Source organism: Amphibalanus amphitrite, unplaced genomic scaffold, assembly GCF_019059575.1.
Source record: "Amphibalanus amphitrite isolate SeventyFive unplaced genomic scaffold, NRLGWU_Aamphi_draft 000328F_arrow, whole genome shotgun sequence".
In the NCBI taxonomy this organism is placed as follows: Eukaryota; Metazoa; Arthropoda; class Thecostraca; order Balanomorpha; family Balanidae; genus Amphibalanus; species Amphibalanus amphitrite.
Window position 1 is genome coordinate 154,218 of NW_024881823.1, and position 27,736 is coordinate 181,953.

A 27,736-nucleotide genomic window follows, 5' to 3' on the forward strand; every position below is an offset into this window, starting at 1 on the left:
TCTAAGGGCGCCCACGAAACGACAAAGGGTGTCGGGCTACACCTCCGTGCAAGGTCGTGCGAAACAAACGCTCCAAGCCGCACTGACAGACAACAGGAGAGGCCCGCAGGTGTCCTGTCCAGACTCGATTTAGAGACGTAGCTGAGGTGCGCACTGCAGTGTGTAGTGTGCACACTCGACCAAAGTCCAATCCTATTGGTCACAACCGCAAACGCCCGTGCAATCGTTTTACGTAAATATATCATTTCCCCGACCATCATTATTACGAACGGTTCAATGGAGAGACTGACAGACGCGTCGCCGTTTATAATACCAATACCACGGACACCTTAGCTCGCTGTGTGTAATGCGGTCTTTCACGGCCAATTTATGGCATTTACCTCTGGAATCCTGTCGAGAGAATGCGTTCAGGATCTGACGACCAATGGCCGGTCTAACCGCAGGCCAATGTCACGCTCAGCCACCTGCTGAGTGTCGCTCTATGCGTCGGAGTGCATGTGCTGTATCACCGCCTGAGCGGCCTGCGCGGTCGCTGGATCCAGATCCGGGACTCGGTCAGTGCCTGGATCCGGCTCCGGGCTCCGGTATCTCAGGTGGCCAACTGACTGCCAAGTCCTATCGGGTAGACCACTGGTGGCTCTGACAGGCCAGGTCCGGCTCCGGTCGCTGGAGTTATGACGTGCGTGAGAGGGAGGAGAGGCGTCGAGTGAACCACCCAGCCTGCTAATGACTGGGATAACCCATTACACCGGCTCAGCAGGATCCCGCAGCGAGCTATCGAACAGAGGAGGCCAACGGAAGCCATGGAATGTATTAGAGGAAATAGGAATGTTCATTTTTCACAAGCACCGCACTTTTTCTCTAGAGCGAAATCATTTTAATTGATTTAATTAATACCTAACGTTAGGTAAGTGTAATTCAATTTGGGCTACTGGGAAGGTATGGCGGATGAACTGGATACATATAATGTGGAATGCGGATGTACCTAGTTGAACAAACTGCTTTATACAATAACCTGTACTTAGAGCAAAAAACAATCTTGTTAAATATGGATGCCAAACAATCATCAAGCCATTTTACACCCCTTCACCTAACCAACGGCCACCACCTTTCCCGCGCGGTATCCCTAAATTGGGAGCGCCCCATTGGTCCAGCGCGCGCAGCACCGCGGCCGGCGGCACTGATTACTGATTAGGCGACAAATGAGTCATGAATGAGCGCGCCGGAGGCCGTCCGGCACATTCCGCGCGTGTCTGGCCGCGCCGCCGCCGCCCATTCATAACGAACTGAGCCGGTAACAAAGGCGCTCGGCGCGGCGCGGCGCCGGCGCGCGCACCGTCCGCGCTCCTCTTCACTCCTTGGCGCCGCTCTCTCTCTCTCTACCTGAGTCATCGCTCCTCTATCACGGCTCGGCCGCCGTCGAAAGGTGCGCGCACATTCCTCCAGTCGGCCGGCCGGTGCCTATAAAGCCAGCCGCCGCCCGATTCCGGCCGCTCAGTTGTTGATCCGTTTATGACTGCTACACAGCCACGGGGCCGATTCGGCCCGACCGTCACAGGGGCTGACACGACCCGGTCGACGGTTTGTATTAATTACCCGGTCTGTCGTGTGAGGGCGCCGCCGAGTGTGGGTCGGCGGCGGCGCCGGTCGCGCGTGTGGCCGCCGCCGCCGCCGTCCTCCCCTCCCGCGCCGGAAACGGTTCAGGAATGCGGTCCGACGCGGCTGCCGACCGGCCGCCGACCGGGGGGCGGGACTTCCCGGAACTGATCGCCGTTCGGCCGTCCGATTGGTGCGCAGATGGTCGGGGGCGGAGCTAAGGATGGCGGTCCGACCCACCGCCGAGATTTTGAATTGGCCCGCGCCGTCCGGCCCGTGTCCTGCCGGGTCCGCACGGTCGGCTTTGGCGGCTCTTCTGCCGTCCGGGACGCTGCGGTCTATAAACTGCCCCAAATTAGACCCTGAACACCAATAAAAACCCGGGGCGAAAGATCTGGTCCACTGTTCGCTATTTACAAGTCGTTAAAAGAGGATTTAATCGCCGAAAAATTTGAGGCCGTTAAATGAGACGCACAATGACGGGGTTTAAAGCACACAAAACTGCTGAGATGCAAAAGTGAGGTAGCAATCCCCAAATCCTATCCCCGAGACACCAGGCCAGTTAGCGATGGCGAGGCACCAGAGGAAGGGACGTTCTATAGTTCACTTCATTATCTCAGTGAGTAAGCGGATACCTACCAGATCTAAAACGTGAAAATTGTTAAGCTCTTGCCTCAGCATCGGTTAGTTTTCAAAATGAAATGGTCGATTATCATTTTAGCCGGGTCGTCATGGGTCCGTCGCAAAGGAATAATTATTGAATTACTGAGGGGAGGGGCAGAATCTGCCCCCTCCCGTTTTTCGCCAATAACGTCTAAACGCGTTACGCCAGCGACGTCAAACTTTCAGTACCTTATCATACATCAATTTGACACGTTCCCTGAAAATTTGAGCGAAATCCGTCGGAAAATTTCTGAGAAATTGACGTTTTAGTGACGTCATGTTCGCCATTTTCGCCTCAAAAACGGCAAAATTTCAAACGCCGCTAACATCTTCATTTTTAAAGGAATCAAGACGTAACAAAAAGGTTATACGTGATTCTACTTTGTCTATCAAATGGCTATCTCGGTTTTTTGAAATTTTTTGATTTTGGCCCAATTTTTTTTCTAAAAAAAACTGACATTTTTTGGAAAATAATTATAAAATCCAAAATTTTGAGTTTATCGAAAAAAACGGAATATATGTCAGAGAAGTGGTCTATGTGCACCTACATACCAATTTTTAGAAGAATCGGTTCAAAAATGTGGAAGTTATTCAAAATTTTATGACGTCACAACACACACAAATTTCGAAAAAAAATGTTTTTTTTAAGTTCTAGACTTCGTACGGAAACAAAAATAGCACCATTCGATTCGCCGTGAAAAACTGCATCAGTTAGACACCTTTTTAAGGCCTTAACAACCAACTTCAAAGTTTGACCTCACTTGACCTGACCTTGACCTGACCTCGACCTGAAATTCATCCAGAGGTGGTCCATATCACTTATTGAGTGTGCCTATTGAATTCTATGAGTAAAATGACCCATAACACATGTGTCGCACATGCCCCTTTCTATATTTTGTTTTTGGTGACCTGACCTGACCTTGACCTTGACCTTTGAATGACATTGTATGCAACGAATATTGTCTTGGTAGTCTAAGAACACGTTTTGGGCAATCAGTCCCAGTCCATTCTTCGACAACTACGGTGCAAGGCCGATACTGTAGAAGCTTGCATTTTGTACCCTTGACCAGACCTCTGACCTACTTAAGCAAAAAAAATTGGGCTCTTAAGATCCGCCTTGTTGAGAGCTTTCGATTGCCGTTTTCCCCGTCTTTCTACAACCATCGGATCGGAAGTTAGACAGGGGGGGGGGCAGAATCTGCCCCCCCCCCACAGCAGGGCGCCTATGGCTGAATAGCCCAGCGGGGAGCGGGATATATCCTATTCAAAAGTTCGTCTTTGGTGACCCGACCTGCCCTTACTTTGACCTTGACCTTTTCATGCCCTTCCATACAATACATCATGTTTTGGTAACCTAATAACGTGTTCTAGGTGATTAATCTGAAGCTTTTACCCTTGACCTGACCTGTGACCTCCCTATGCAAGAAAACTTAATCTCCAAGGAGATTCGTCTTGCTGAGAGCTATCCATTGCCGTTTTTTCGCGTCTTTCTGCGACCTCCGTTCGGAAGTTAGACGGCGGGGGGGGGGGGGCAGAATCTGCCCCCCTCCCCAAGCAGGGCGCGTTCGGCTGAATATTACAGCGGGTCAGGGCTAAGCAAATGAACACTTGTATGCTATGTTCTCACTTCTCATGACTTTTTCTCCTCTGCAAAAAAATGTATGACAAAATTATATTGCTTTCACGTGTTTTCAAACACATCGGCCAAAGGCATTCATCAGTGAAAGTGGAAAGATCGGTCAAAGAAAGGTCTTCTTTCTATTGTTGCACTGGTAATGCCCTGTGGCCGGTATATTGCAAACATTTAAATCAATATAGAATGTAAATAGGTACAATACGAAACAACACAATGAAATTTCGGCAGACGTAGCATATTTTTTCACAGCATATGTTTGGAAAGGGAAGTAAGTTTATAAGAATATACACATATTTATTTACTTCGTCAATAATGATCCACCAGCAAGCACTGCTTCATTTATAACTCTTTCATTACCAAAAGGATCATCTTTAACCCGCGCCCCGTGGGGGGGGGGGGGCCGAAACGGCCCCCCCTGTCCTTTTCGGTCGATATCTCCTAAACGGCTGGAGATATCGCCACCAAACTTTCAGGACCCCTCCGGGCATCAATTTTACACATTGTGACCAAAAATTTTTCCAGAGGCTATGATAGGTTGGCCACAAATGACGTCAGAGTGACCTCATGTTCTGTCATTTTCGACCGAAAAAAGACCTTCGCGAGAAGACCTGTCAGGACTACAGCTTTGAAGATACAGAAAAATGATCAAGACATAAAAGGTGTAGAATTGACAGGACTAGAGGTGGCAAAACTGGAAAATTTTGGGACCCGGACCCGGACCCGGTCTGACTGGCATATTTCTGGAACCGGTCAGACCCGGTCTAAGTCAGCGTTGGAACCAGATGGACCCGTTCCCGAAATTGATTATGAAAATTGTGTACAGCTGTAGGTATAGCAAGAATAAAATAGTTTCTTTCCAATTGGGTTGGGCACACTTGTGTTGCAAAGTAAAAAAACTCATGCCATGGTCATTTCACTTTGCTTCACAGTTTGTATTTTAGAACCAGTTTATTAAAGAATATAAGAAGTAAGTAGACCAATGAATTTCAAGCTAACCTAAGCCACTTTTACTACAGCTGCTAAAAATGATGTGAACTGGGGATCCATGGAGCAGTGCCTTCACCAGAGTCAGAACCTAACATCAACATGGAACAAGATAACATACTAATACATACCTTTTCTAATATTCTTGGTAAAAGATATTCGTTTTTAGAATTAATTCATTAGTCCTTACAAATATTATCAACTATCCAAGGCCCCAAACGAGAAAACATTCAAAATCAAATAGGAAACATCAAAACTTTGTGAGGTCCGCCAGAAATGTCGACACGATAGCAATGCAAGGACCGTTAAATCCCTGCAAAATTTTGTTGGGGTTAAAGTACTGCAAAATCGTAATGGCAAATGGCAATAAACTTTTAAGTACTGCAAGGTTGCGATCATGACTTAAGTGCCAATTTATTAACGTAGAAAACAAACCACATTTTTTTGTTAGTACTTAGATATAGAATAAATACCAAGGGTTCTGAGACTTACTTGATTTCTTCCCAAACGTGTTCCAAAATTTCAACTTTATGCAGTAGATTAGCGTGCGTAAGGTATAGCATATATGACGCTCAAATGCGCCATTTTCACATCAACACGCAATCATTGGCCTTGGAGAAGGGCATTGGTATTGACTAAGTTTTTTGCCAGCTGGTGCCGTATGATGGCGCTAGCAGAGCGCTATATGTATAATACGCTCTGCTAGCGCCACCATGCGGCGCCAGTTGGCTAAAAATCTGATCAATACTACGGTTTCTGGAGAATGCCTTGGATTCATTTTTAGCTTTATGGATTTATGAAAGGGCATGTTGGTTTTATGAGTTGTCTTCTGGCCATGATAGAAATAATTTCAAAGCTGTTTGAGTTATGAAATGCATTTGAATCAAACATGAACTCTGATTTCCGGTGGGCATAGTGACTTTGGTATGTCAATGTCTTTGAAGAGGCAGGTGAGAATGCCACTGGTCAGCCTTGCTTCAATTGGATTTGTGTCCATTTATAAATGGATTTCAGTCATACCTACTTACCTACATATGTTATTGGTATTTGATTTCTACAGCTCAAAATATTGCTAGGTTTTGTACAGCAAACTGAATGGAAGTGATCCGTACAAACATTTGGTGAAATGTTTTCTGGATTGCTAGCACTTAGAACTTGTTTATTCTGTTGTAGGTGACAAGATAAGAAATTGAAGCAAGACTGACCAGTATGCTATAGAATAGGTAGCCCAATCTGCAGGAATGTTAAAATTCAAAAGTGGAATTGGGACTTATGAGCTGGAAACTGCATCAACTATGACTATGTTTGCCAAAGCATAAAAGATATTAATTTAATATTTGCATAAATCACAGGGAAATGATAGGACCCGGTTGGACCCGGCCAAATATTTTGGGGGACCCGGTCTGGACCCATCCGGGTCCAGACCGGTTCCATAGACCGGGTCCCCGGGTCCACATTTTGCCACCTCTAGACAGGACTACAAAACTGCTATCTCGAATTTTTGAAATTTTTGAGTTTTGACCCCCAAAAATCAAAAAAGCATTTTTTTGGATATATTCGCCAAAAAATCCAAAAAGTTTTTTGAGTTTCGAAAAAAACCGGAATATATGTAATAGTGCCTACCGTCTTCTATCTACATACCAAATTTCAGATCGATACCTCGTTTTTTGGCCAAGTTATAGCGAAAAAACTGTTCAAAAATGATGACGTCAAATTTTCAAACTCAATTTTTGGCAATTCTAGAACTCGTAGAGCAAAACGAAGACCACCATTAGACTCCCCGTGACGAGCTGCATCGAATCGATACCCATTTTATGCAAAAATATCAACTTTGAAATTTGACCTAATTTGACCTGACCTTGACCTGACCTTCACAAAAACGTGACCTAGGCTGGCCCCAAAGGCTGCCTAACCCACATAATCGCATTTGTCATGTAAAATGGACCATAAAACATGTATCACACGACACATTCATATTGTGACCCCCAGTGACCTGACCTCGCTGTGACCTGACCTGGTATCAGTGACCTCAGATAGCAAAGTATGTGTTTGACGAACAATGTACCATCGATGGTTTTCAATAAATTACCAATTTACTCGCTTTCACAGCACATTTCTTGAATTGCCTGTGAACGGTGAAAATCTGACCTTTGACCTGACCTGTGACGTCATCGGTTTGACCTAGGTCAATGAAATTTGGTCACAAGGTAGTTCCCGGGTGGGGCTATCGAACGCCGTTTGAATTTTGAAAATCGGCAGGTAACTTTCCGAGATCTTAGGGGGGGGCCGAAACGGCCCCCCCACCCCTACGGGTGGTAGGGTCCGCCGGTAGCCCTACGGGGCGCGGGTTAATGCGGATATGAAGTCCTCTTAACCCTTTTCCGGGCGGGCTCTGAAAGGTTCGATTCTGGGCGGGGGGGGGGGGCTTTTCGCCCCCCCCCCCCTTCAGATCTCAGAAACTACACATCGGAGCGAAAAACGGCAAACGGCGTTTGATAGGTCGTTTAAAGATCTACAACTTTTACTTAAACATTTTCGGGTCAGGTCAATATTGAAGTCACCAGAGGTCATCAACGATAAAATGTTTTGGAATCAGTTACTTATATAACTTTTAAACTAAGAAATATAGAGACATAAAATTAATGCATGTTTTGTTGTTCTCGTCGAGGCGATGCAAAATAAGTATGCGGCGACCTTCACAGGTCAATTTGAAATTTGACCTGAGGTCAAGGTCCGGTCATTCACCAATGAGGTTGTGGGGTATGGTCATGCTGCATACCAAACGACGCGCCTTGACCAGGCGAGCAGTTTGGTACCACTTACAAGTCTTTAGCACCATCATGTCGTGATTTATTGACAGGAAAACGATTTATGACGTCACATGACCTCAGATGACCTTTCCCGGTGCCCCTGTCAATAAGCGGCATCTGGATCATAGTGATGATCATCACCGATGAGATAGGTAATCTTCCATAATACTGAAAGAATTGGGTGGTTTTGACTCGTTTATACGAAGCAGGAGGCGTTTCAATATTTTCCCATAGGCTTGCAATGTAAAGGTCACGAGTCTGGCCTGACCTCAGGTCACAGATATAAAAATTCTGAGATATACAAATTGCACATACTGGTACCCTAGCTAAAACCTGAAGAGAAAAATTGATAAGTCAAAAACTCTAGCTCTGGCGTGATTGCAAACTTTTCTGAGGTAGGGTCACCAAACCACCTCTGGTGACCTCACCTGACCTGACCCGGCAATTTTTTTTTTTGTCAAAATGTGCGCAATGAATGTTTAGAAAAACTCACCGAGTATGAGCTTCCAGTCTTGCGGCGTTTGGCAATGGCACAAGAAAAACCTGAAGGGGGGCCTTAAAGCCCCCCCCCCCCTCGCCCGGAATAGGGTTAACACGCGCCATGGAAGGGGATGCGAATTTCGCCCACCACTCCTGTTTTTGCAAATATCTCACGTCTGCCCCGGGGTCAGAATTTGTACACAGGACGCAACATAAATGTGTGATAAGCTATGATAAGTTTAGGCGGTTTTCTCTGCAAACGTAAAAACTACGGAAATATTTAACTACCTACGGACTACGTTTCTTTTTTGGTAGACATATCTTTTTTCAGTAAATGAGATTACAGCCGGAATAAAGCTTTCGCTTTCGTGATGGGATGCACAGTTGGTGATGGGGCGCCGCCCAGGCGGGAAAGATTGCCTTCATCGGTCACCTTTTTAGGCCCCCAGATGTTTGTCATCTACATATCTCAGCTCATCTCATCTCATCTCATGCATTAAGCACATTCATTGAAAACAAACAATCAGTGTCACCTCGACTGGCGCGTAAGTGCCGGAGAGCCCCTAGCTCGGGGTGCCTCTCGAGCCCGTACAATCGCGCTGGGTGCCGCCCACAACCTCGCAGCTGCTGCCCGCCACACCGCGCAGACCGCTCCCGATAGATGCAAAGGCGCCGGCGCCGCGGGGGCAGTGCTCTGTGACGGCCTATTATTATATCCAACTTGGGAATAAGTTTTCCGTCACCCTTCTAGCTCAAGTCCTGAGCCACTAAGCGATAAGAGGCAATAAAAAGCAAAAATAAAAATAAATTACAGCAATAAAAGTATCACAGAAGTTTGGGTCGTTTCAACGTCAGATTAAATGTCAGGTTGGCAGATGTAAGCAAATGCCATATTTTCGCGATAGCAAAATTGTTGAGTTGACCGATCTATTTGATTTGGGTGTCAAAGTTTGAGATAGCTTGTTATATTATTTCGAGTTTTTGAAAACTTCGAAACTTGTTTTTATAAACACATATATTAATTATTTCTATCAGCCATCATTGTTTTTCTAAAAATTTGCTTTAGTCGTGGTGTAGAGTTTGACAATTGACGTCTTTTGTAGCTTTTACACGACAGTCCATTGAAAACTACGCCTTGCACGATTGCGTGAATATTTGCCACTTCTTGACCAAAACTACTCTAGCATGTAGTGAAGTCACTTCACAAAATCACCGGTGGAGTCAAATGTTCCGACAAATTTGACAGGCAATGTAAAAATTAAGCAAAAGATTCTACCAAAGGTTTCAAATGTGATCGCCTATTATCTCTTCTTGGGTAACCGCGAATAGTGTGAAGGGGACATTAAACGCTCCCCCGTTCAGTCGAATGGCGGATTAAGCGCATACTATTCTCCAGGGGTGTCCAATTTTCGGCGCTCCCTGCCCCCGTCCTCTTCTATTCGCCTCGTCTTTTCTGGAGCACCCCACTTCTCTATCAGCACTTCACCTTTGCTGATGGCGTCTAATCTTTGTTGGGACGCCACTTATGCCTGGGACTCCCCTTTTGCTGATATCAGTCGTTTCACCCTCATCGCGCCACCTGTGTTTGCACATCTCATGGCTGCCAGGGTTGCCTCACCCCTGTTCGAGCGTCGTACTTCTGCCCCCCCCCCCCCGACCACCTCCGCTGAGAGCATCCTACTTAGCTGGGAACGCGACAGTGTCACACAGCACACTCCTGCTATATGTGTTCGTAAGAGCGCAAACTTATGCTGCGGGCGTTCCACTTCTGCTGGGACCCCTCTCCCAGCAGATGCTGGGGGATGCTCACAGCTCACTTCTACTGGCGCCGCTTCACTACTGAATTTGAATTTGACTACTGAACTGAATTTGACTGCCTTACTTCATCTAGAACCGCCTCACTTTGCTGTATAACTCAGCTCAACGGTAGGAACTTCAGCTTAGCATTTGACTAAATTCCGCATTGTTAGAAATGAATGGCTCTACTCTCAAAATTAAACAAAAGTGGGTAGAAAGGGCCAGAAATTATTGAGTAAGCTTTCGGCTTGTGTCCTTTTCAAACTCGCCCTGATTTTTGTTCTTGTTTCAGTGATAACATTACTAAATTCAAATTCATGGCAACTGCAGTCGCAATTTTAAGCAATACCTACAAAGTGAAAATATAACACTAGAAGCCAGGACAAGACAGTTAACGGAATTTTAAGATACCATCTCATCACAATCACCGTACAAAGTAAAACAAGCGGCGGTGCTTCTAAATCCGCTACAGGATCGGCTACATATACGACCATTAGCAAGCGAACAAAGAGCTGCCACGCAGCTTTTCAAAGAACGATCAAGGTGTCGGATGGGTTTTTTCATCATGAGTGATCGATTCCAGCCGGGATTTTCCTGGAGGTCGGTCTGCCGGTGCGGCGGCGGCGGCGGCTAAATTTGCTCAGTGCGGCGGCGGCCATTTTCTGTGACGTTCACCGTGCCCGCCCCCAGCAGACCCCCCGTGGACCGGTGTGCACACTGCACAGTGCAGACGGCGGCTGCACCGACCCCAGGACGCTCATCACTCACTCGCCGGCACCTGTATACATTAGCACCCCACTCCGATTCACTGGAACACCAATGGCCGCCGCCATCAATTCAGCGCTCATCTTCCGAGTCTCGGATAATAAATATCACCAGTTTGAACAAATACATGACCTTCATAAAAATCATTTCAAAATTGTTAGGTATCGCATACCTACTCAGTACTCCGGTGCTTTGAATGCTCGTAAGGTGCCCTTGCCCGATTTCTTTATGCCTACTGCCAACGTGAAAAAAGACAGTACCTAGATAGCTAAGTTTATGCTATCATTCAATTAAAATGGTTTCTTGAATGGTTTTTAGCACAGTTTTGAGAGACATTATGAATATAATAAGATATATTAACCTTACTCTCATAAATTAGCCAAAAGGCCAAAAAGTATGTTCCTACCAATTCGAATTTTCTGTTCCATGCAAGTTTGTGACGAAAATGATCTAAATAATACATAACGGTTGATAAAGGCGCAAAGCCGAAAGCTCCCGAAACTGTATTTTGTCTTTTTGAAATTTTATAGCTTTTGGCTAATATGAGAGTAAGGTTAATATCTCTTATTAAAATGGTTTCTGATGATGGGCAAAGGAGCACTGAATAGTGAATATGCATGCTGTCACTACTCTCTAATGCGTGCTGCAGAAACATTTTACCAATATTCGCTTCGCATAGATATCTACTATGATTATTGCAAGAGTACCTAAATAGGGGAGAGAGATTGATCAATTATTATAGGCATTAGTATAACACAAATGATTTCATTAGCCAATGTTCGAGACATTTCTAAGATATGACCAGCGCTCACGTCCATAAACGTATCTTGTAGTTTTAGGGCCTTGCCGCTTGCGTATCTCTATATGCCCTCCTTTGCGTGAGAGAAAGGAACCAATACTATACTGCATTTAATCTTTAATTGGACGTTTATACTAATTTCTCGCAACACAAGGAAAGGTCGCACGCTCTAAAACGCCTATCAAATAATCGTTTCGTTAAGGTGCTGAAAAATGAATTTCATTTTCAAGGATCAGCTGCCTGAGTGGCTTTCCAAGACACTAGACAGTCGTGCAACATTATATTAATTTCCTCAACGAGAAAAGGCAATTAGGCGCAGTCGCGCATTCACCACCTGGGGATGAGTGTGCGTAAAATGGCGCATTGATTGATACCGGCGGTGATGGGTTTGAAGCCAGGTGGTCGGACCACGCTGCATCGCAACTCATCCCACTTCCTGTCGGTGTCGGCACCTCTGATAACTGACCGCCGACCTAGCACAAGGTCGGCCTGATGAATCGACACGCATCCCGCCACCCCCGCGGCTAGCCGCCGGCTCTCACAGAGGGTGGCCGGCCGCGCAACTCAACGCTCCTCTGAGAGACCGCGGTGGTCTGCGTGGTCCACACCGGTGGTCTCCGTGACCCGCGGCGCCCGCCGGACCCACACCTGCCTCCCGGAGACCACGCGCGTCTCGGCGGCCCGCCCGCAGCGGCGCCGGCGCAGCTTTGAAGCCTGATTTAGTGTCATCGGCCGACGCTATTACGGTCGGCCCAGTATCGGCGCACACGTCAGCGCCGCCGAATCAGCCTTGTTACAGTGAGCCTCGGCGGTGATTTGGCCGTACTAAAGCGGCCCGGCGGCCCGGCCACCCGGGGCCGCGCGTCCAGTCTAAATGAATCAGCTAATGACAGAGCGGTGGCGCGCGGCACGGTCGGTCCGCGCACGGCTCCCACCCAATTTGTACCGGCCGGCAAATAAAGCGGCAATAGAGATGGACGATTGAGCGCCGGCGCACACAGGGCGGCGTCTTTAGAGCGGTGATTATCGAGTCAGTGCGCCGTGAGGACTGCTGGACAGCGAGACGCGCCGGTGATGGCTGTATTTACCCGCCGCGACGCGGGCCTGACCGGCACGCTCTGGCGGTAGTCGTTGTGAGGCGGAGGAGAGTTTTTAGCAGGGAGCCGATACAGAAAAAGGCACTAAAAGTCCTGGGTCAGCTCGACCCCATTACCGAAGCAATTTTTAGCGGACACCAAGACACACAATGTTCTTTCGGGCCTATCTTACATCGAGTCCATGATTTTTATTCAACATAAGCTCGTGGTGGACGAGATAGTGCGCAAGCAGAGCTTGTCGAAGCAAAACTGCGCCAATTGTCCGGTCGACCTAAAACCCTATCCCCTAATAAGTTGAGTGGTGAAAACGTTAGGTACCCTGCACGACCGAGTCGGCTTGTGTGCAAGCTTACAAACTCTTGGGTCTTTATTAGACATGCTGGTTAGTTTTAGAGGAGCGCATGACAAAACGGATTGTCTACAAGAAGCCCAGACAGGGCCAACTTGGTCGTTGGCCATCGCACACATTGAACGAAAATGCGGGCAAATGTTGACCCGCATCCGTGCGCCGTCTGGTGGACGCTCTTCGAACCCAGAGGGCGCCACCATACAGCAATTGCCTTCCGACCTCCCCTGCACCGGGACTGGAGACTTCCGGCGCGGGCGGCCGGGCCGGCCCGACACTCTGGGGTCGCTGTGGTGGCCGGCGGCGCCGATGGGCGTCATCGGCGATCGTTTCGTACCGAGTGTGACGGTCGTGGACTGTGCTGAGTCAGCCGAGTGTCGGCGCCGCCACAGAGGGTGCCGGCCGCCCGCCGGGTGGTCGTCTCAGACAGAACGGACCCGGCCGGCCAGAACCACCGCGGGGTGTCGATTGAACACCTCATCGCCATTAATCGAGTTAAAATGTCGCTTTTGACGAGAATAGCCCTCCGTTTTGGGAGCAGGTGCGTCATCCAGGTTGGGGTCATTTAGTTGGAATTGCCGCAAACTACAAGGGGCTATTAACTAGGGGCCGTTTACCTACCCACGGTGGAACGGGACAGACGGGACAGACCCCGGGGAGAACAGAAACGAACTCCAGACCACAGATGTAGGGACGAACGATCCCGGAACAAGGGCTGGTCCGCGCGTCCCCGTGATTCAACGCGCTGTCGTGATTCAGCCAGTGACCAACCGCGATTCACCAACGATTCACTCTTTTTAACTGTAATAATGACAGTTTAAACTGACTTTAAACTGGCCGATATAGCGCGATTCATCGCATAACACATTACAGGCACTTCTCAAGGCGCCGTTCGACGCATGGTACATTCAGCGCACCGTTTGCCGGCGCCAAGAGCCGCGCCGTCCGCCAAAACTTCTGTGGCCATTTGCCACCTGTCTTATTCATCCAACTTTCCCCAATTTAGCACACACAGTCCCACAGACAGACCAGTCACTGCCCTGCCGATCGGGCGGCCATCCGGGCGCCGGGCAGGCGAGCCTCTTTGATCACTCCCGCTGCCTCTTGAGCGGACGGCAGCGCTCCCCACCGTCGGTTCCAAAGAATGCGGTCGCACAGCGGGTGAGGTGGCCAACAAAGCGGGCCGACGCGCGGCCCGGCGCCGCTGAGGGTCCCACAGGCGCCGCCGAGCCTACTGACGGTAATGTCGACGCGCGCGCCAGTGTGTGTGTGTGTGGGGGGGGGGGGCGGTCAGGGGACGGGACCCTCGTTGGTACAGCAGGGCATCAGTTAGGGATAAGTAACAGCCTCAGCCCTCATGGTGGATTATCTTCCAGAGGTACTTTTACGAGTATCAGAAAGCGGAGGGTGCATGCTTGATTAGTTCCCGTTTATGCTACTGTAGGGTTTAAATATCCAGGATGATGGATTAACGACGCTAAGTGCCCTGAGAACAGCTGCATGAAGCGGGGCTGTAGCTCAACCTCGACGCACTATGACAGGCATTTTACAATGTCGAAAATAGGTGGGTACACATCTCGTTGTGAATGCGTGTAACACTTCCACCGCTAAACAAAGGTGAAACCAATATCGCCGTGAGGATTAATTAACACATTTAACAAAAGGCTCTGAATAGGTCTCACCCATCCTCTGCACCAAGCGACGCCCATGCACGACCGCCAACGTTGAACCGTGCACCGCGGCGTCGTTTCAACACACGCCGGCAAGTGGGTACTAATATTATCTGCGTGTGAGGTGCGGTACATCTCACAGGGCGCCAGCCTGAGGCACCGACAAACGCCCCGGCGGCCGCCAACAAAGGCTCTCTGCAGATTACCGATGATTTGTGTCTCCGTATGATACCACAGGAACACCCACGGCCGCCGCCGCCCGGGGCCGTCGCCGGCGAGCGGTGGCAAACGAGCCGCACTTCTCACCCGCCCGCGGCGCCGGCCCGCTCTCTAGTGTTCCAGTAAGTACTGCAGCCAGTGCGGCGATTTGACGGTCGTTAGGGGGTAGTGATTAGCGTGGCGGTGCTGGATTAGATCGGTTGACCGACAGATCAATAGAGAGGCGGCGTGGTGCGCCGGCGGCCACCCACGCCTACCTTTTGATCGGCCCGACGGCGCCGGAGTCGACAGGTCGCCCTGCGCCGAGCGGGCGACAGGGGTCTGCGAGCGATGACGGCTCAAGGAGAATCGACGCGACGCTGGACGAATATGGCGAAACGTATCGCCATTCTATGCGTCACTGTCTGACATGAACCGGCCTTGACGGTTCGACTTTGTGTGATGGAACACGTCATATCTGGCCAATGAAATTTGTTCGGCTTTAAGTAGGAACGACATCGCGCATGCATAACGCAACACAAGGTAAAAAGTGTCCCTGAAAGAGTCCCACCCCCAAAGTTCGGTGTATTTGAAGCTTGCAAATAACAGTGCACGCCAATGATCATGAAGATAGGCATTGGTCAGTACAAAACCCGCGGTAGATTGGTACTCGATTCAAACTTTTTTAGCAGCACAGTGTCCTTACAAAGGTAAATTTGTGTGGCACTGACGTCCAATGTAGCGAGAAAATATCTGCAACACTTTCCTAATTGAAATCACCCTTTCTAGGAAACGCTTCCAGATCAACGATAAGAAAAACGGGACCCTGGCCGGGTTACGTGTGTGGGACAAAATTATGGGTGGAGGCGATTCAACGTCTCTCCTACGTCTCTCCCTAATACACGACCGTACGTGGGCGGCGGAGACGCTGACGGCCGGTGGCGCGGTGGTCTGGACGCTACCCTGACCTCTGGTCTGGGCGGTCTCCTTGGTCCGGGTGGTCCGAGCGGTCTGGGCGGTCAGGGAGACCGCCGGTGGTCCGCCGCCGCCCGCGCGCCGCTGCCACCGCGACTGGCGTCGGTTCCTCGCCTATTCCCGCCCACAAACTCGGATAAATTGTCGCGCGGTCCGGCGTTAAATAAATTGTCACGCGAGCCGTTAGCGCTGAAGAGGGCAAGAGTCCTTTCCGCGCACGCCAATGGAATGACATTGTCTCGGCGGCGGGTGGGTTTTTGTGCCCGTCTGTGGTGAGTGAAGAGCCATTTCCCGGTGAATCAGGGCCGTGAAGAGGAGGTAGGCCGCGCCCGGGTGCGAACGTTTGTTCTGGGGCACGGACGGGTGTCGTGATAATTGGGGACAGGCGCCAGACGTGAGGCTATGTTATCGCTAACGACCGAGAAATGCTAATGTAGGAACAATTGTCGACGGGAGCGGGACGAAAAAGAATGGTCGAAACACGCTACAGCGATATTTTAGGAGATGACGATGGGCCCACGTGATGCGTGTATCTACTGAAGTGATGCATGAGGTCCAGTGTTCTTCCTCACCAGACATCCACAAGATAACGCACGCAAAATTAAATTTGGTTAGACGTCATTTACCTTCTGTAATATGTTGGCAACTTTGTTGATAGGCTAGGCAATAGGCATGCAAAATCAATTAAACGTTGATATATTTTTTTAATCAATTGAAAATTAGGAAAGCGAGCTGACCAGTTCGAGATGAATACCGATGTGTTTGCTTCGCGAGCGCGATGCACTTCATATTGCGTGAAAGTTTGGTAGGTGCTTGAGTAGCTCGTATCGATTCAAATTAGCGGAAAATAAGCCAAAACTTGACACATCATGCAGTGGCGGATCCAAGGGGGGGGGGTCACATGGGTCATGCCCCCCCCCTTGAGGCCCGGGGGCCCAACGACCTGCCAGGGGCACCACCGGCCTATCAGGGGTATCACAGTCCTGACAGGGGCACCACAGGACCGCCAGGGGCACCACAGGCCTAGCAGGGACACCACACCGGCCTGGTGCCCCTGGGCCCTGACAGGACTGTAACGCCCCTGACAAGCCTGAAGTGTCCCCGGCAGGCACGTGGTGCCCCTGACAGGCCTGAGGCGCCCCTGCAAGGCCGGTGGTGCCCCTGGCAGGCCTGTGGTGTCCATGGCAGGCCTGTGGTGCCCTTGCTAGGCCTCTGGTGCCCCTGACAGGCTTGTAATGCCCCTGGAAGGACTGTGGTGCCCCTGGGCCCTGACAAGCCTGAGGTGCCCCTGACAGGCCAGTGGTGCCCTTGCTAGGCCTGTGGTGCCCCTGGCAGGCCTCTGGTGCCCCTGACAGGCTTGCGGTGCCCTTGGAAGGACTGTGGTGTCCCTGGGCCCTGACAAGCCTGAGGTGCCCCTGACAGGCACGTGGTGCCCTTGTTAGGCCTGTGGTGCCCCTGGCAGGCCTCTGGTGCCCTTGCTAGGCCGCTGGTGCCCCTGGCAGGCCTCTGGTACCCTTGCTAGGCCGCTGGTACCCCTGCGCCCGGAGAGGACTGGTGCCCCTGAAAAGTCTGAAGTGCCCCTCGGCAGGCCGGTGGTGCCCCTGACAGGCCCAAGGTGCCCCTGCGAGGCCGGTGGTGCCCCTGGCAGACCTCTGGTGCCCCTGGCAGGTCTGTGGTGCCCCTGGCAGGTCTGTGGCGCCCCTGGCAGACCTGTGTTGACTGGTGCCCCTGCTAGGTCGCTGGTGCCCCTCACAGACCTGTGGTGCCCCTGGGCCTTGACAAGCCTGAGATGCCTGGCTATGACAGGCTCGTGGTGCCCCTGATAGACCAGTGGTGCCCTTGCTAGGCCTGTAGTGCCCCTGGCAGGCCTCTGGTGCCCCTGCTACCCCTGCGCCCGGAGAGGACTATGGTGCCCCTGAAAACCCTGAAGTGCCTCTCGACAGGCCCGTGGTGTCCCTGGGCCCTGACATGCCCAAGTTACCCCTGCGAGGTCGGTGGTGCTCCTGGCAGGCCTCTGGTGCCCCTGGCAGGTCTGTGGTGCCCCTGGCAGGCCTGTGTTGACTGGTGCCCCTGCTAGGCCGCTGGTGCCCCTCACAGGCCTGCGGTGCCCCTGGAAGGACTGTGGTGCCCCTGCCCCTAGGGGTGCTCATGGGCCCAACAGGCCCGTTGTGCCCCTGACAGGCCTGTCGTGTATACTTGCTAGACCTGTGGTGCCCCCGCTTCCTGGCAGGCCTGTGGTGCCCCTGGCGGGCCTGTGGCGCCCCTACAAGGCCGTAGGTGCCCCTGACAGGTTTGTGGTGTCCCCGGAAGGACTTTGGTGCCCCTGACAAGCCTGAAGTGTCAAGGACAGACCCTTTAGACGCCAGGGTCAAGTTCGTCGGACTGACAACGATTTGCTTACCTGATAACGTTCCTGGTAAGTACTCACTACTCAGCGTCCACAACATATATACACATAGCACATTCATATATACTTGCTTACAATTGGTAAATGTGGTTGTGGCTAAGAGTTAAGATACTGACTAAAAATAAAAAATAAACATAAAAAAAAAACTAAAAATGGGGGCACCACCAAAATGAAGTGGACGAAATCCGTTGAGTTTTTAATTTTGGGTATAGGTAGGGGCACCACTTCGATTCATGACCCTCCCCTTGGAGTTTTCCTGGATCCGCCCCTGACATCATGAGCTTTCAACCACCGGTTGTCGCTCCTTGTTGCGCTGTTCATCATCCATTCTGGGTCGGTTCATGAGTTTCAGAGGATGCCCCGCCACAAACTTTTTTAAACCATGACGCAATGTTCTACGGGCTCAAAGAAAACGCATGGAGGAAAAATATGTATTCATATACCAGCAACATTGATTCACAAAATCAGACGAATATAACTAGCAAGCATGAGACAATACAATATGCCGTGTGCTACTCTACCTCAATTTGTGAACGCAAAGGGTGCAACCACAAAAATTAATTACAACACAATATGTGGTTAATGACTGATTCATACACGCTGAATCATAGATCTACACACTACGCTCTCCGTGCAAATATTGTGTAACACAGCCCACAATAAAAAGCCACGTGCTCAGTGGGAACGGTCGAAAACGGTATCGAGAGGAGCAGGACCGACGGTTCTTTACGAACTGATGGTGGCAAGCCAGTCCAAAGTCTAACGGTCTAACCTAGGACACATCTCCACGCCGTCATGGACCATATCACTGCAGTGGTCGGTATTATTAGCCTGGTTATTGTCATCATTCGCATTCATTTAACCCCTCATCTCAGTATCTCTAGGACGACCCCAGGCATACATATAGGCAGGTGCGACAGCCGACCCTATCAGCTGTCAGCGACGTCTAAGTACAACCTATATCTCAGCAGCCAGCTGAAAAAGCCCAACCGAAGTTCAAGTCGCACTATTCAGTGGGTGTCATCACTTGATCACGCAGCACAGGCCTATGACCACAGCTGGGAACGTCTGCCGCACGTGTCGCCATCTGTAGCTCGCATACCAACGCCAACCTCCTCGAGGAGCCGGCGGCGCCACTGTAGGCCGACCCCAGTCAACGCTTGGATTGTCACAGTTCGACCAATGCTGTTATTCATATATTCCACAGGGACGCAGCCAGTTGCGACTGCAAGTGGAGATGTGCTCGAGCGCCGCGGAGAAGACGCGATGGGAAAGGCCTACGCGCAGGGCGCTTACTTCTGAGAAAAAATCGCATGACATACAAGCCGACTCCTTCGTCAGTCGACCAAAGGTCGAGACGGACTCCCTCACCGGTCGGCCCAATTTGAGTGGTATCGACTGGCAGTCTGATCCACTGTCACCGGTGAGTGACGCTTAGGAGGTCTTCAGCTGGGCCAGCTGCCTCTCCAGGTCGCTGTCCGACACGGCAGAGCTCTTGGAGCCGATGGCACCACGCTCGGCAGACGGAGCCAGACGCATCTGAGGAAGAAAGTACGTGACAGTGGACGACTAGTCGCGTAGCTGACAACCATGAGAGACAAAACAACGATTAAACAGGAGAGCTTACAGCGTCTTTCAGTCATTTAGATAAGAGAAAACCAACTCCGAGAAAAAACGAAAAAAAGCACATTGAACCACATCACTGGTCCCCGTCCAAGGCCATCAAACTGAAAGCAAGACATAACATACAAACCAAAACAAACAAAACAAGGAAAGCTATGGCGGCAAGGATAACTAACCTGCATTTCGGTGCTCCGCAACATTGAGGGGATTCCGTCCCAGCACCGTTGTATGCATGCAGCAGGACGTGCATAGCCCGCAGTGCGTGAACGCACAAAAGCCACAGCACAAAACACCATGAAATAAGTAAATGTTTCACAAAACCAGGCAACAAAACCAGGCATGCAGTCAGCCCCAGGCGTTCACAGCATCAATAAATCTATCTCCGTTCTAATAAGGGTAAATCTGAAATCACGCAAGGTAAAGAAAGAACCGGGCCATAATGTGTTTTCAATTTTCATTTACCGAAAAAAGTACAACTTGTGCAACTATCCGGATTAGAATCGTACATTCATATGTCCTGTTGCTTCATTGTCGAGGCTGCCTTGCCAAGCTACGAGACGGTGCTATTTCGAGCATATTAATTTATCGGTGAAAAATATCGTTTGACGTCATATGTTGTCACCAGAGTCGCATCATGTTCGCCAAATGCTTTCAGAGTACGTCTTCTTAATCCCACAGTTTGTGAGTTAAGAAGACCCGAGAAAGTAAAGCCAAAAACCGGGAACCGTGCCCACAACCAGACACCACACTTTGACCTCATTCTACAGCCAGTTACACACTTATGTCGCAATAACCACGACAGGAAACGATACGGCCCCACGGAGACCAATGGTACGCTCCAACACGAGGAAGCCGGTGGTGAGGTGATATCAGTGTCATCTCGGCGCCCCCTCTGATCCTCACCGCCATAGGAGCGTTCGTATCGGTCTGACCACACCTCACCACGGCGCCGCCGGACAGGCGCAAACGTCCCTAGTCTGAAGACCGGTTCGAGTCAACAGAGTCGTCCGCCACCCATCCAACGGGGTTACATTTGTCGGTAACGAAAAACGTTGCTTCACAGAGGTGTGGTAAAGCAAAACATAAAAGAAGTATCTTTTTCTGTTCTTTTCTTTTTGTCGCCATGACTGTCATTAATCACCATGCTCTTTTCCGTAGCTTTATGTTCGACAAGATCAAAACTACAATACAACCTTCCAAGAAGAAGAAACCAGCCATAGTCTCGGTTGAAGGTAGACTAACGTGGATAAATGTCATTGTTGCGGTCATTGTGCATACCTCAGCAATGTGAAGAAAGCAAGGCGCAGCCACTAACTGGTTACAAGTTGCAAATACCATACCATCACTAGAGCGACAAGTGGAAGGGCGTGCAATGAATGCAAAACATCAGTGCAATGTGCATAGGCATTGTGTAATGTATAAAATATACAACGACGTGCTTAACAATGCAATAAGGCTTCCGGCGTGGATCTGGGGAGAGGCGGGTGACGGTGAAAAGGGGCGGCGAGTAGGTGGCGGGTAGGTGGCGCTCTACAGGGTGTCCCGAAAGTTTTGCAACATCCTTAACGTTGTAAATTAAACACTTCAGAGTTGTCCTTTCCGCTTTATTTAACAACCAACATAGTCACCGCGAAGCCGGGCACACTTCTGGACACGTGATGGCATGCTGGCCACCAGGCGGCGCAGTGTGTCCGCGGAGATGTCTCTCCAGGCCTTCTTCAGCCGGCGCTCGAGCTGACCCAGGTTGGTGGCGGGCTCCTGCTGGTCGAGGCTCTCCTTCATGATTGCCCACACATTCTCTATCGGGTTTAGGTCGGGGGAGTTGCCAGGCCACTCCCCTTTACCCCAAAACCCTGGGAGGTGTTCCGCACACCATTCTTGTGTCCGCTTTGCGGTGTGTGCTGGTGCGCCATCTTGCATAAAAATTCCTTCTGACCTCCGGTCGACGATTTTCTTCTCCGTGACACCGCCATTGCTGCTCTTACGGTTGACCGCCGGCAGAAGTGAGCCCTCCAGAATCTCGGAAACGTAGTATGCGGTGTTGACAGTCTGGTTTTTTGGCACCGCGTGAAGTTCAGTCAGGCCCTGTGCGGTCATTCCGCCCCACACCATGAGTTTCGCGGGGTGCTTGATGGTTTCAACCGGGGGCACTTCGTCGCGAGATTTCGCCCAGACTCGATCGTTTTGCCGATTTGGCGTGTGCTGGATTTCGAAGATGGACTCGTCGGACCAGATGACGTTCTTGAACTCATCGAAGCCCCAATTTTTTACCCTCTTGCAAAATTCCAATCTTGCAAGCTTCTGTTTTCTTGTCATTTTCGGCTGTTTTGATCTTTTGTACGACCGGAAATGCTTCGACTGGGTCATGAACCGATGGACACCCGACTTTGACACCGGGTAACCCTTTCGCGTCAGCCGCGTGGCCAATTTCCTGACGCTTTGGCCACGCTTGCCAGCAGCTTTGGCACAGACGATTCTGGCGACGTTGGACACGGCACGCGGCCGGCCTGAACGTTTCTTGTCGGCTAACGGTTTGCCGTCCGCGAAAACGTTTCCACCACCGGTAGACAGTGGTCCGATCGACGCCCAGCTTCTCTGCGACAACCCCCTGCGCCACGCCACCTTCCAGCAACCCGATCGCGCGGGAGCGCACCGCCTCTCTGCGCGTTACCCGTCCGGCCACCTTCATGTCTGCGACTGACCTAAGGTCAGACGGCGGCCGCCCCAGACGGGTCAGCCGTGCCCCGCGGCAATAACCGCCGCTGGGTCGGGTGGGCTGTCGCGCCGTCTACCCGGGACAAGCGGAAGGTTGCCAGTGGAACGTTGATATTAGCGGTAGAGACAAAACATATGGGAAAACGGATGTTGCAAAACTTTCGGGACACCCTGTAGTGTTACCAGTGATCCCATGTTGGTATCGCTTACTACCCAGAAAGTTTGTATCGAAGCCACCACCAAAGCATCTTAGAGCAAAACGATAACAATTAACAACCACCCGGAGGAACTGTGACATTGTTAGTGGAGTGTGTGACGTGGGCGGATGCCTGCCGACTGGCCGACTGGGCCGCGGACCCACCTTGTCGGAGATCTCGATGCCGATTTCGTCGAGCACCTTGTTGACCACGGCGTCGCTCTCTTCTTCATCACCAGACTCGGTGAGCAGGTCGTCCAAGGTGTCGTTCACTGGATGGGAAAGGGAGAGATCAGAGTGGGATGATATTAGAGTAACTGACAGTGTGGGGTAGCTGTTTTCAGACGTAGCGCGGTTTGCTATCGCAGAGTAAGCGGTACCGAAGGAGAGCACGTTATGACGCGATTGTGAGCTACAGACAACACAACACTTGCTCGTCGCCTAAATCAATTTATTTCTCTGTTTCAGTATCCATGCTCCCCAGTAAAAACTTCCCTTCTCTGCGACACTTACCCAACTCCTCCGACATGCCCATTTTGGCGCTCTCCTGCTCGAACTGGCGCATCGTCTGGGCCAGCTGCTGCGGGTTGACGGCCCGGTTCATCTGCCCCATGGTGCGAGTTGTGGTGGCCATGGCGCCAGCCAGCTTGGCGTTGGCTCCCATCGTCTTCTGCTGCGCCGACACGGCGTGGATCTGGGGAAGGGGCGGGTGACGGTGAAAAGGGGGAGAAGAGTAGGTGGCGGGTAGGTGGCGCTCTAGTCTCTACAGCCATGAGGCCCATGACCAATGACCAAGACACATCTCGAAGTTCGCAGCGTCCGTCAACGATTCAGCTTTTTTAGCAATATCAGTGAATCTACAAGTTTGCGGTCTCCCATAACACCCTCCCCTAAAGAACTTACTAGCTGCTACATCTATTGCTCAACCTTTCCCAGCCGGGCTCAAGAATCAACGAAACATTTGCCGCTCGGCTGTCTTCCCTGCATTGATTCTGGGAAAACTCAGTGCCCTATATCTACAATGAATCCTATATTTCTAACACCGGTCACGCGCCCTGAGCCCTGTAACCTGTCAAGACTAACCCTGGTCCCTGCTGTGTAGCTCCTCGTCTTCTGTTTTCTCAGCTGAACCAGCTGCTTGGCCAGCACCGCACACGCCTCCTTGTTACCGGCCTTGGCATTCTTACGAATCTCAGTTTCCTGTTGATGATATAGACACAAGAGTCAGGACGAGTGTGTTAATATACAAAACCATTAATAATTGTCACTTGAACTCTCGAATGATGTCCATACTAAGAGAACAGGATAATAAAAGATGCCTGCCAGCAGCTCTCCTGGAACATTTGTTTGGGACGTATTTGTGAAGCATTCCTGATTAATACAGCAAATAAAAGTGACCAAACGAATGATGACGTACCAGTTTTTTCTCCTCCAGCTCGAGCTTACGCCTGTCCCTGTCCAGCTCACGTTCCGTCTTCCTCAGGGCGCGGTCATTCTGACGCATTTGCTCTGAAACAAAATCACGGCCGTTATCGTCGAAGAATATGAAACATGCGATTCTGCCTGGGTGACTAAGGAGTCGGGTGTGGTAAAACAGAGCTCTGTCCCGTAGCTCGGTTGGTGGAGCGTTGGACTCCCGGTAGGGAGAGCCCGGGTTCGAGTCGCTCCAGCGCTCGATATATGAGACTCCTGACGGGGATGGTCTGCGGTTGGTGGGAGCAGCCGCAGCCAGTTGAAGTCATTTGAGTGGGAAAGGCCGTGTCCGGCTTTGATGGGCACGTCAAACTTTGGCACCTAAAATCACCCATTAGTCATTACCTACCCCGAATTGCGCCGGCGGTAGCAGTCGTCGTCTACGCAACAAGCTGTGCTTAGCGTAGGCTCGGGCTCTGTTAATCCGTCCATTCAAACATTCGAACAAAATTTATTAAAAGATCGCTTTCATCGCTTACCTTTGGGAGTCAACTTCTTGCCAAATAAGCTCATTGTTGTGGGCTGTGGTTTTGTGTAACAGGTGATATTGCAGCTGCTGAAAAATAAACATAAAGTTAGTTGATCCTGACTCATCAATCATCCATCACTGCCCATCTTCATGAAACAGCAATCAATTGAAGGGCCACATTACAATTAACTCTGTTGACAACTAACACCGTACAACTTACGATGTACGAGAATTTAGAAGGTCACTCGGCCTTCAGAGTTTAGGATTCTTACTTTATCGAGTTCCAAATCAGGGACTCTGCTTCAGTCGTTTGAGTGGATTGTATGGATAGCAAAGGTGAGTTCAGTGAGCATCGAGCTTTGTTTTGAGTGTGACCAGTGATGCCGGTAGGCTGTTCCAGTCGTTACGACCATGACCCCAAAGGCGAGTCTTCTAGTCCTGGTTTCAGCTCTGGGCTTCCGCAGCTTTCATGGTGTCCTCGGGTGGGGCAAGTGGCAGCTGGTGAAACAAATAGTTCATGATCCAGATCAACGCCTCCGTGTAAAGAGAATTCGGCGCATGTGAAGTTATGCCAGACGTGCGTGGAAATTTTCGGCGCAATCCAGCCATTATGCCGGACATATCCGGCATAACATGTATTTTTTCCAGTCTGGGTCTGTAGGGCCGCTGAGAGGTCAGTAGTTCTTGGTGTTGTCCGCGAATATTTGGATGCTGCACTGCACCGCTTCCAGGGGTCATCCACGTAAACCGAGACATATGGGAAACGTGACCCCGCATAGCAATAGGGTTTTGGATAAGTCTAACGTTTTTAGCCTTGTGGGACTTAGTTATAACAGTGACAAAAACAATCAAGACACCAAATTTCACACGATATTGACACGACGCATCGAACGCACACCTTACAACCCAACTCTGACTCACTCCGACTCTGAGTTCTGACCAAGGCTATATAAACCAGAGGGGTGTTCACGGGCACCGCACACTGCTGCGTGCGGTGTGTGCGGTACGTCCAGCAGGCGTGGGGGTAGGGGATGGGTAGGCGGCTCTGACGTCACGGCTGCGTGCGGTGGACGGTCCGCTGTGGCCAGTCCCGACCGGCCACAGCGGTCGCTGTGTGCGGTGACGCAAGGCTGACGTAGGGACGCAGTGGGCGGAGCTTGGAGGCTGTGTGCGGTCCGACCGCACACAGGGTCCGTGAACAGCCCTCTGGTAGAACGTTCCCGACGAAAAAGTGGTGACAAGCGATAATTAGTAGCCGCGACCCTCACTTGTTCAAAACTATATCCGCAAGCAGCATTTACAGGCTAGCGGAAATTGACCAATCGGCGTTCGGCAATACTCGACGCTGATTGGCCCGATGCTCGTGACGAAATTGCGGGGGACTGTAGCTATTCCCCTATGGCGTTTAATAGACTTACGGCTTTTGAAGGGGATTTATACCAGTTTTTGTTGGGTTTGAGGCCATTTTTGAGCTTGGATATTCTTTCTGTGACTTTTGACTGTGTAATAACGACATTTAATCATAACATTTCTATATACTACCGGTGTCACATCGGCCAAAAAGACCGTAAGTACATGGGATAGACGGACCACTGCTGATGGGGCCACACATGTCGGCGTGTGATCATCGGAGGTCCATGAGGGCTCGACATAGGCCCTTCATGGGTCGGTATAGGCCCGGTGGGTCCAGTGCAAGCCTATCAGGGGCCGGTGCTGACCCAACAGGGCCCATTGGAATATAAGGTAAGGCTGTCTAGGGGCGTTGAGGGCTCATGGAGGCCATATAGGACCAATAGGGACCACATAAGTCAATCAGGGGCCATTTAGGCCAATAAAGGCACTTCAGGGGACTTGAAAAGGTCATTCAAGAGCTGTGGTGGGCCCATGAGGGGACGGCATTGGTCCAGCAGGTGCAGTCAGGGGATGTTGTACGGGTTTCTCAGTGGCCCATTTGGGCATATCAGTGACCAATTTGGACCCAGCAGGGGGCTTTGTAGACCTATCAGGGGCTGGTGATGGTTCATCAGGGGCCAGCGTTAGTCCATCGGGGCACGGCATATGCCCATCAGAGGTAATTGCGAGCCCACGCTGAACAATGATGGCCCTTCAACGGCCCCTAATGGATCTACATTGACCCATGGGCCATGATGTGTCATGTATGCCCCTATGACAGGCCTACTCAGACCCCTGATGGACATTCCCGGCCTCTGATGACCCTATACTGAATGCTGATGGGGCTCTAAGTTTCTCCAATAACCCTTCGTCAACCCATTATTACCATACGCTGGCACTAGGGGCCCCACATCAGCCGCACGGCAGTCCGTGCCATGACAGCATGTCTTTTCGGCCGATATTACATCGGTAATATTTATTAAAATCATGATTTTATGGTGTCATTATATAGCTAACAGTCATAAGAAATATATTTCAACTCGAAAACAGCTCCAAACAGCATATAATTTTAAAAAAACTCCTCCGAAATCCAAAAGCCTATTCGGGTCCATAGAGAATAACTGCGGTCCCCCGCAATTTCGTCACGAGCGTCGGACCAATCAACGTCGAGTACTGCCGAGCGCTGATTGGTGAATTTTCCGCTAGCGTGTAAGTACTGCTCGCGGAACAAGAGTTCGTCGACAATCCTCCACAAACGTCTGTCACCATTTTTTGTTATGCTAAACAGCCGGAGCGTACCCCCCTGGTTCTGACTCAGCAAGCGACTCAGTAAACAAAGCTGAGTCATTTTTCGTAACATCTGCGTCACATACGCCTATTCCTGTGCATTTCCTATATGTCTCAAATATCACTAAATATGTTTGATGCAAAGCAGCAATTGAAAATCTTCAAAATTTTCAAGTATTTTTTCAATAACAAGTGGCCTGTGTAAATACCAAATGGGTTGATGAGCGAATAATAAAGCAGCAATGAAAAAGATGTCCTATGCTCGTGGAATGTACAAATAGCATTGAGCAATCAGAATCTATTTTTCGTAGACAGCACCAGACACTGCAGATAGCACTAAATGTAAAAAAAATATAAT

General features: G+C 50.3%; 2 protein-coding genes across 10 annotated transcripts in view; one reads left to right on the top strand and one right to left on the bottom strand.

Annotated features, from left to right (window-relative positions):
• The window catches only part of LOC122388601 (acyl-CoA:lysophosphatidylglycerol acyltransferase 1-like), an 80,191-nt gene that overhangs the window by 35,558 nt on the left and 16,897 nt on the right, over positions 1-27,736 (top strand). The gene's annotated exons all lie outside the window — the stretch shown is intronic.
• LOC122388603 (charged multivesicular body protein 2b-like) lies at positions 18,641-25,825 on the bottom strand. 9 transcript variants are annotated; one of them, XM_043379804.1, is made up of 7 exons: positions 25,750-25,825; positions 24,710-24,786; positions 24,175-24,266; positions 23,841-23,957; positions 23,271-23,451; positions 22,923-23,029; positions 18,641-19,762 (listed from the first exon to the last, which is right to left on the bottom strand). In XM_043379804.1, the coding sequence occupies exons 2-7, from the start codon at positions 24,741-24,743 to the stop codon at positions 19,658-19,660; spliced, it is 636 nt and encodes a 211-aa protein (XP_043235739.1). In that variant the 5' UTR covers positions 24,744-24,786; positions 25,750-25,825; the 3' UTR covers positions 18,641-19,657. The 9 variants fall into 9 exon arrangements, with proteins under 9 accessions (XP_043235739.1, XP_043235734.1, XP_043235735.1 ...); XM_043379799.1 differs by having other exon boundaries at positions 25,598-25,811; XM_043379800.1 differs by having other exon boundaries at positions 25,621-25,775.

What these genes read in the sequence shown, in the direction of transcription:
- LOC122388603 (XM_043379804.1), bottom strand. Translation starts at nt 24,743, where the DNA reads ATGAGCTTATTTGGCAAGAAGTTGACTCCCAAAG. An exon ending in GGGCATGTCGGAGGAGTTGG is followed by an intron (nt 23,030 to 23,270) that starts GTAAGTGTCGCA and finishes TTTCCCATCCAG; the next exon opens with TGAACGACACCTTGGACGAC. An exon ending in GCATCGAGATCTCCGACAAG is followed by an intron (nt 19,763 to 22,922) that starts GTGGGTCCGCGG and finishes TTTCTTCCTCAG; the next exon opens with ATGCGTCTGGCTCCGTCTGC.